The sequence below is a fragment of the Limulus polyphemus genome, unplaced genomic scaffold, assembly GCF_000517525.1.
Source record: "Limulus polyphemus unplaced genomic scaffold, Limulus_polyphemus-2.1.2 Scaffold60, whole genome shotgun sequence".
Lineage (NCBI taxonomy): Eukaryota > Metazoa > Arthropoda > Merostomata > Xiphosura > Limulidae > Limulus > Limulus polyphemus.
Window position 1 is genome coordinate 757,405 of NW_013665670.1, and position 10,018 is coordinate 767,422.

General features: G+C 31.6%; 1 protein-coding gene across 1 annotated transcript in view; it reads left to right on the plus strand.

The window, feature by feature from the left end:
- The window catches only part of LOC106464469 (iroquois-class homeodomain protein IRX-6-like), a 60,269-nt gene extending 56,008 nt beyond the window's left edge, over window positions 1-4,261 (plus strand). Inside the window, exons 5-6 of the mRNA XM_022392671.1 lie at window positions 882-1,664; window positions 3,907-4,261. Coding sequence (XP_022248379.1) covers window positions 882-1,664; window positions 3,907-3,998 — 875 coding nt within the window. The 3' untranslated portion in view covers window positions 3,999-4,261. The remainder of the gene's footprint in view (window positions 1-881; window positions 1,665-3,906) is intronic.
- Window positions 4,262-10,018: the final 5,757 nt, after the last annotated feature.

The window sequence follows — 10,018 nt, forward strand, 5'->3', positions numbered from 1 at the left end:
CTAGTCTTACACTGTTAAATTAGGGACGGCTAGCGCAGATAGCCCTCGTGTAGCTTTGCTCGAAATTCAAAATAAACAAACAATATATTTTGGTAAATGTTTAAATGAAAATTGCGGCAGTAGTATCCGTGTATATTATGTTACTTTTAAATATACCGTCTACTCGCTCTGGAACTCGACCTTATGAATTTTGAAACAATTCTCAGTTTAAACTGAAGACTGAACAAGGCTTAAGAGGTTGCTGTGATGGAAATATGACAATAATTATGTATTAAATTATCTTTACAAGATATCGGTAAACACAACAAGCAACAATATGTTGTGAAAAACATAAATATTAAAACAAACCCTTACTCGAATCAAGTTATGCCTTCTTAGTCTTTAATCATATTGAAGTAAATTACTGGAGACGAAAACGTAAAATATTTAGATTCCAAGCTGTGGCGTCTTTCAGGAAACGCTTCTTTACACCAGCAGTTTTTTGTTCAAAGTTCTGTATAGAAGGTTTCACGCTAACGAACTTTCTAGAGTATAAGAAACCTATAAACTTAGTATTACAAAAGAAGTTTGAATTTTACCTATGTTTTAAGTTTTCTTATGCTTATGTTACATCTCTTCCAAATTATTAAAACTATATGCTGTTCTAATATATATATATATTCATTGCTCTGTTATTAAGTGCTTGTTTAAAGTTTTTTACTATATTGTAGTGTCTGTTTTCTTGAGAGGGCAAACACATTTATCATTTCTATTCTAAAGCAGAAAATTTTATTTTCTTATGACTGAAATATTTATACAGCAAAATTTTCAATAATTTTACCGCATTAGTATTTTGTAGCTCTTCTGCAAGTAACCGGTGTTTTATATACCAATGTTCGTAGGTCCAGATGACGCTATTTACCATTATAACAAAACAAATGAAGAACAAAGTCTGACACATTTCAGAAATGTATTAAGCTCTCAGAATACTTCACTTACCGAATCAAGAAATTACCATATATCCAGGAATTATCAGCATCAGTATGGCCTCTCTACAAACGTTGTCAGTTTTACTCCATCAGGGTCTTCAGCGAGTCCTTCTCCTGATCTTTCTGGAATTGGCCCTTTTATTTGCCCTCACCGGGACTTGTCTAGAGATTCTAAGGAAGATCCCGATACCAGCTGTGAAATTCCAGAAGAGAATACTTCTAAGCCAAAGATTTGGTCATTGGCAGACACTGCAACAAACAAAAGCCCTCAACCACATTTGCAAAGTCCTTTCATACCAGGAGTTCAAGATTGTTCAGGATCTAGATCTTGGGTCACTTCTGGTGTTGATTACAACACAGGTAGGTCTGGAGAAACCATAGCCAATCCCTATGATAAAATGCCTGGTTTCTTCTCAAGCAGCGTTTATACAGATTGCAATACCTCTTCACAACCATCCTCAAAACCAATAGTCTACAACGGAGGAGCTCCCACTTTCAGCCCTCTTCCTCCTCATGCTGACACTCCACCCGAGACACCACCAAATATAAAATTTTCATGCAGTGTTCCACTCTACCTAGGATATTCTGCAGCCAACAACTATATGACAACTCAGCATGTTACTACCCAGTCCTACCTAACGCATGGAATGACATCGTCAGAAGGCACCAGTACAAATAACCTTTCGCACATCACAGGTGATTGGTACTTAATTACATTTTCCACATATTTATAAAGTTATTCACTTATGAAATTTACAACTAAGTTCGTGTGAATACTTATTACTAACCACAATATTTATGTGTGTGTCAAATCTATACAAATGGCTAACAAATGTGTCATTAAATAATTCAGTGTTTCAAATGTAACTGATCTTATTTATATATTGTTAACTATTCTTGTGTGAAACAGCACTTTGAATGATATTATTGAAAATTACAGTAAATACAGAAGCGTATGTAAAACACCAAAAGCTAATTCGGCTTATACACCGTATTCTTATTTTACTTTCCATCCTTGTCTTCTATAGGAATGTCCTGTACATGCATGACATTGGAATATGTGTTTCATAGATGGAGTTGCATCTTATTGGAGTGACTAAGCTTCAATTAAAGCAGTTTGACAAAACAAAGAAAAACGAATCAAATTATTGATCTAACCTGTTTATTTTTCTCTTCTGTTTTCTACATTAAAACACTGTACTCTTCCATATAAATTTCTTTCCGTGCATCAGAAGATATACATACACTCAACAGCCTAGTGATAGCAGTTATTTCAACTTTGTACTCAAGTGTACTTGCTCGTCTATTTAGCGTTTTCTGTTGCTATGCGACTATCAGGTGTTTCTAAAGAGAAGGAATGTCTATACCGCGTGGCCATTTTGAGCGAACTCATACATTTCATTATAATGAAACTAAGCTTTCTTTCTAGTATAAAAATAATGTATATACAAATCTATGTATTATAAATATATGTGTTTCTTAATGATTCGTTCCAGTATCTATACAATCTCTAGATGTATCTGTTATGCCTATCAAATATAATTATGTTCTAGGTTTAAAAAAAAACAACAGACAAAACCTTATTCACATATATCAACCCGGCATGGCCAGGTGGTTAGGGCGCTCGACTCGCAGTCTGACGGTCGCGGCTTCGAATCCCCGTTCCACCAAACATACATAACTTTCAGCAGTGAGGGCGTTATAATATGACTGTCAATCCCACTATTCATTGGCAAAAAGAGTAGTCCCAGAGTTGGCGGTGGGTGGTGATGACTAGCTGCCTTTCCTCTAGTCTTACACTGTTAAATTAGGAACGGCTAGCGAAGGTAGCTCTCGTGTAGCTTTGCGCAAAATTCAAAACAAACAAACACATATATCATGGAAATAATCTGAATGTAATCTGTAAACATATTCTGTTGAATTATAAAATAATTTCTGAAGAATATTTTTACAATGAAGGAAATAAAACAAATAAAACCTATCTATGTAAATATAATAGTACTGTCTGTTGTATGTTGTATGTCCATGTAACTACTTCGCAAAGTATGGATGGATCTTCACCAAAATTGGTATCGAGGTTCATTGAGACCATGGAGAGATACATACAAATTTTTCGTTTTATATTTTGTTTTTGCGGTTTTTGTGAGCGTTTAAGCGTTTTTCACCACTACTTTGCTCACTGTATATGGATGTTTACTAAATTAAGTATGAAGGTTTATTGGGTCCATGGAGAGAAACATACAAATTTTAAATTTTGCATTTTGCGGTTTTTCTAGGTGTTTTTGCGTTTTCGCGTTTATTAATGCTACTTCGCCCCCTGTTGATGGATATTCACCATTAATATTTGGCATGAATGTTTGCGGAGATACACGCAAAGCTGCGATTTCACATTTTGTGTTTTGCAGTTTTATGGGCGTTCTTTACAATTACGTATAGGGGAAGCAACCTTTCATGTCCTAAGATAACTGCCCCCAAAGCTATAAACCGGGTTTCGATGCCCGTGGTGGGCAGACACAGATAGCCCATTATGTAGCTTTGTGCTCAATTTCAAACAAACAAACACACCTAAGATAACCTTTCATTAATAATGAAATTACATCACTTCCGTCCAGGGGACGGATCCTTCAGCTAGTTATTAAATAATCTTTGATATATGTACCTGTTACCGAAAAAGTTTAATTTAATTTGTTAAAATGTTTTAAGTTAGTTCATTTATAGGCAACTAATTGTTTTGGTCAATGGACGAAAAGCTCACGTGTTGAGTCCTTTCTGCAGATCCTAACGGACACACGAGGACATGCGTCCGTAAATTTACCTATTGCACCAAGAGATTTTCTTGTATATTTTAATGCTAATTTGTTCGCTATTACCACAATGGTTTAATAATAATTGTCTGCTTACACACGTTTCTATGTATTTATTTTGTTTTTGTTTTCAGGTGATAAGCTCGGCAATGTTTACTCAATGAACTACGTAGGGTCATCTTCCTATAGACCAGACTGTGTTATAAACGGCTATTACGACCATTGAAAGCCTGCTAAAACTTGCATGAGCAAAAATGTTTGTCAAATCAAGAGCTACATGAAAGACTGATTTCAAGAACCATATAATCAAGCTAGTTGCACTGTGTTGTTCATTTACTTACCAAAGCCCTTAGACAAGCGGATATTTGTCGTCATTACACGTTTTTTTTTGAAGCTTACACATTTGAGACTTAAGAAATTCATCTTTTTTCAGTGCTGTCTTATAGAATATAGTGTATATATAGCCTAACTGGTAAATATATAGATAAAATGTTGCAATGTTTGATCTCTTTCTGAATTAATTAGAAACTTGTGATGTGTTTGAACGATAATTACTTTCAGCTCTTTCTTAATTTTTATTAAATTAGTATATAATGTTTAAAACCAATATGTGTCACTGGTTAAAAGTTTTAAAACTTTTATTGAGTTGCATATTTAAAATATCTTTTAAAGGTATAGAAAAAACACGGTAAATAATTTCTTGACTTAATTTATTCGATTAGGTTTTCTGCTATTAAAAATTAAATGATGTAACGTATCACGTTTTATAAAATTTACTTTAAGAATACACTTATAGTGAAATAGTGCGTTAATTACGATGGAATAGATGTAAGTTTTATATTCCTGCACTTTATATTTTTTGTTCTTCACTTTTTAATCACCCAGATGGAGATTCGGCATTATAGTCAATAACTAAATATATATTTTAGAATTAAACCTCGGCTTCGAATATTGTATATCCCGGAAACATTTTTCTTATTCAGTTTTTAGTAATAAATGAACTTGTGAGAATGAGCCTTCAGTAATTCACAATTGTTTTTTAAGTGTTGTTTTCCAGGTTTAAAATATTAAGACTGATGTTTTAGGACATATTTGATTGTGTGTGCGTGCGTTCGTATAATTTCATGCGAAAACCCAGAAGGAATTGTGATTAATTTTTTCAAAATACAAAAAAAAGAAGATAGAAATGCACCTAGTATGGATACTTCTGTATGATGAACTGTTTATCTAATCTAAAACTATGTTTTGCTTATGTTATATGTTTTTGTTTTGTTTTCACTGCTTCTTAATATTACTTAACCCTTTCCTGTCTTTAATCAGTCTGGAGTCCTTATAGATTTAAGTATATTTTCATCTTTGTTATAATTTCTATCTACTAAAAGAATTTCAGTTTCTGAAATATGGCTTATGCAGACGTGAAACTCTCTGGCTGTATGTAGCATAGTAATATTAGTGTATATGTGTGTTTGCTTATTTCAATAATTACTTATAATGGGAATTAAAGTTTTAATTTTTAGTAAGACACTTTGTTTTCGGAGAACCCTGCAAGAAAGTAACTTGCTATAAGAGCAGAAATTTTATTCATAGTAGGCTCTCCGAATCAAAGTTAGATATAAACATTAAAATTTTGAAATATTTATTCAGACTATCTAAACAAATTGAAAATTTGGCATTTCAGAATATTCTTAACTTTTTAATTTACCACAAATAATGCCCTATTTAAATGAAAATCACATATTATTTAATTATTGTACATTTGAACTACTCTGCACAATGCGACATCCAATTTGTTCAGGCATTTTTTTATTTTTTTGCAGACAAATGATATAAAATATTAATAATTGTATAATTCAAATGTAAAAGACAGCTGTCTTGAAAGCGAGGTATTTCGTTTGAAGTATAAGTTGGACATCACTGTAAAAAAATGACGGTTTGATCAAAATATGTTTTACTTGGTGTGAAATAATCATTAATTTTTCTAAGAGTTTAACATACTTAGCGTTAACAAGTTTCCTTCGATTGAAATAACTGGACTCAGAATTATAACGTTTGTGGCGTTTTAAATGTTGAATTATTTTCAGACTGTTACTGCATTATAAATTAATAAATTGTGCAAATGTGGCTAAACCTATATGAAAACAAATTGTTTGTAAGATATTAAAATAACATCTAAAAATTATTATAAAGCCCTTCTCATTTAGAAATCACGTGCAATGTAATTATAGAACTAGTTATCTCAATTATAATCATTACAAAGACACTTCAAGTCATCAGCGTATCAACCGTTGTCAGTGTATTTTTTTCAGATAATCTGTATATTATATTATACCTTTTGAAATAGGCTAATTTGATTATTTGCAAATGTAACTTTCAAAGAACAAATAGAAAATAGCTAAATATGAAATTAACTAAAAACTATTTTTAATGATGATTAGAATTTAATGATTCATAATACTAAAGAATCAAAACTTTACGCGTGTTTTTAGATCTCGTGTATCGTAATGTATATTCATATTTTACTATTAAGCTTAACAGGGTATTCCACTTCATATATATGTGAAACTTTTTTGACAACTAGTTTTATGTTTTGAAAATGTAATAGTTTGGAAAATATTACTTATAAATAAAAGATATACATTAAGAATCAAACCGTAACACACAATTTAGCGTGACTTAATGACCTGACCACTCTCTCTAATGCAGAAGAGTTCCATATTAGGATTACAGATCAATAGAAATTTACCTATCTTCAGTTTTCCCTCTACATATAGTTAGATATATATATACGTTTTGAAACGAAGCAATATCTCATTTCTTCAGACTAGTTTTAATCCCCTGTGTGATAAAACTGAAAAAAAAAAACATCTAGCTAATAAATATAGCGAAATTTTTAAGAATCCGTTGGTGTACAAAATCTTGATCACCAGTGAATATTTGGAATCTCGACTGACAAACGAATAACATCAATCTAAAAAAAGGATCGTTTTTATAACCATTGGAATAATAACCCTACCTTACAAATTAACGCTCTTTGTAATCAACGTAATGTAAAAGCAACATACATATATATATAAGTATGGCAAATTTTTTAAATAAGATTAATTATTTCATTAATAAGTTTTCTTTGTAATGATCAATTCAACAGTTCTTTAATATTCAGGTTTAACAACACTCTAATAAAAATTGCTAAACTAATTTAGGCTTTTTTCAGATGGTCTCCATTATCCGCGTATGTTTTTTTACATACTTTTGTAATGCATGCACTGTTGCTTCGTATGTTATGAAATGTATAGTGATGTTTGTAACGTATGCCGCTTTTTCTATTATCACACTGCAACAAAGCTTAATTGGTTTTTTTACTATATTCAGTGTTGACGTATTTAGAAACATTCATCTTTCCATAAACATTCGCATTCTTTATGACTATTGAATTTAGTGTAGTAATTTTTTGCAAATTTCCATGAGTTTTGTGATGGGTCTAAAATGTTAGTTTTAAATATCTTCTAAGCTAATTCTTCAGGATCCCTTTACAGTCTGTGATAGCCCTCTTTAATACAATTAAAGCAATGTCTTGTTGGAACTTGTGCACTTTCAGGAAGGTATCTTGGAATGAATGTACATATTTTATGAAATAGAGATAAGTATATATATATATACATATATCATAGAGTGTATTCTGTGCATTTTTACTGTATATATTTCGTGGTATTTAAATAAACATCCATTTACCTACTCTATTAGTGTTCATTTTGTAATTTACGTGATTTACTTAATCTATTAAACACCTTTTTTTCAGTATATTCTTCTTAAGTATCTGACAGAAGATTATTTCATATTTTATAAATAATTTGCGTCATAAGAAATGTCAATAATGTAGAAAATATTCTATGCATTACATTTTAACTTTCAAGGAATTCTTCAAAAATATCATATTCAAAAACGTTCTAAAGATTAAGTTGTAGAAAATAAAAAACTAAAGAAACACAATTAACATGGAGCGGCAAATATCACGCAATAACTAATAAAAAGTTTAAACTTAAGAACGTTATCAGCATATTTGATCAGAGTTAATTTGCACTCGTAATGGAACGCTCATTTTTTTCTTGAACTTAAAATCAAATATGGATTCGATCATGTTAAATGTGTCACTGGTACAAATCTACAAGATATTAAAACGGAATACAGACTGATAGTGGATCTTTCTTCGCAAGCACAAATTGACTTGTTGTTTGTTATTCGATACATTTTGAAAAGTACTTTCTTTACTGCGTATTTTACAGTGAATAATAAAGTGGTAAATAAGTCTGTGATACATATATATAAGAAAGATGAAATAGATACCAAGTTATATTATTAAATTTTGAACTGATGTTGTTATTTTATCTCAAACTACATAATAGACTATCTGCGCTCTGTCCAACGCAGATTTTAGTATTTTAGGTGCGTTAACTTACCGTTTATTCATTGGCTGAGAAATGTTGAACTAGAAAACGGGTAATATAGCTTATTTACATTATAACCACATTAGTTAACCTACTATTTACCTTGAAATATAATACAGTTTTGCATACCCAGTAAATGGACGTCACCAAACTTTTTCTTTATTAAATAGTCTAAACATCTTACATGTATACTTTGGTGACAGATTTTCTTGTAGGCAGATTTTGTTAAACAAAATCTGCCTACATCTTACATGGTACATAAAGATGGTAAAGAATTACTCTCAAGAAGTAATTTCCTTTTACTTAGGCACATGACAACAGTACGTGTATGCAAACACGACTTATTAATAACCTGTTGGATACCTTAACAAATTTGAATTTTCCTCAGATTTCCGAGATAAAGGTGATATTACGTCATACTTGACCTTCTAGCTATTTTCCCTTGAATGCTTGGTTGTTGTTGCTAAGCCCAAAGCTACAAAATGGGCTATCCATGCTCAGTCTACCAGGGGTATCGAAATCCGATTTTTATTGTTATGAGTCGTCAGAGGACCCGCTTGAACTTTCTTTAAGTTTATGTTGTTTTGTGAAAATCTATAACAACTGTACTTAATTATCTAAATCCCTACTTGTGTGAGTACAATAGTATGGCACCTAGCACATGTCTTCATTGGTGAGTTTACGAACTTACAATACTAAAATCAGGTACAGAGCGCAGATACCCCATTTTGTAGCATTGCAGGACGTAAAACCCACTATGATTCCAAACAGTTATGAGTGAATCAATTTGAACAATGTTCCTCGTATGACAAACAGTGGAACTGTATCAATATGTAGATAACTCTAATTTTAGATGTTTTTAATAGCCTTATAAAAAATAAGTACTATTAAATGATTGGCTAGCATTAATTAAGAACTGAATAGTAGTGGTAACTTGAAAATGTCGTATCGAATAAAATAAAGTGAGAATTATACCACTAGGGACATAAAAGTTAAAATCTTCTATGTTATAGTATACGTACAACTTTGTCATTCTTCTGAAGATTGTCTGTAGGAAATTCAAACTATAACTTGGTTTAATATACATCGAATCACAGCGCATAGAAACTTCTGCTGTATGTGTTCCATGGTCAAATGTTTCGACATCTGCAGTGACATTGGTTTCTCGGGTTATATTGTCCAGAGCAAGTTAAGTAATCCATTTGGTTTACTGCCTCAATGTACACGCAAGTTAGTGGTCAAAATTCTATATTATTATTCTTTAAATATAGACATTGTTTGCTTTTTGTTGTTGTTGCAATTGGATGCCACAATTTACGACCCTAACTGAATTATGAATTGTTTCTTCAACTGTAATATTTTGATTACCAAGAGTTTCGTAATACAGCTTTCTGCTCATCGTATTCGTTAAAAGCGTGTCTTCAAACTAAAATTATTTACAGCTCTCTACTTAAATTTTTAATAAACATTTGATCAACTATACCAGCCAGTGAAATAAGAATTGAGTAGACTTGAACTTAGATCAGTAAGTAGTATCACAGATTAATTTCTCACTGCTTCAGAACAATTTTCAAATTACAGAATGGTGCGCTATGTCCAAAGTTTTTACAATAAGAAACTTTAGATTGGTATATCAAAAATAAACCGGCAATAAAAAGGTTATGGACTTTACAGTCCAACTGGCATAGTTCAAGAATTTTCTCAGAATGAGAGCTGCTGTAGGAATACAGCAGTTGAATTATTCTACTTATCATCACAATAACCATATCTCTACTTTTGTCGTAAATAAGAGACGCACAATAGG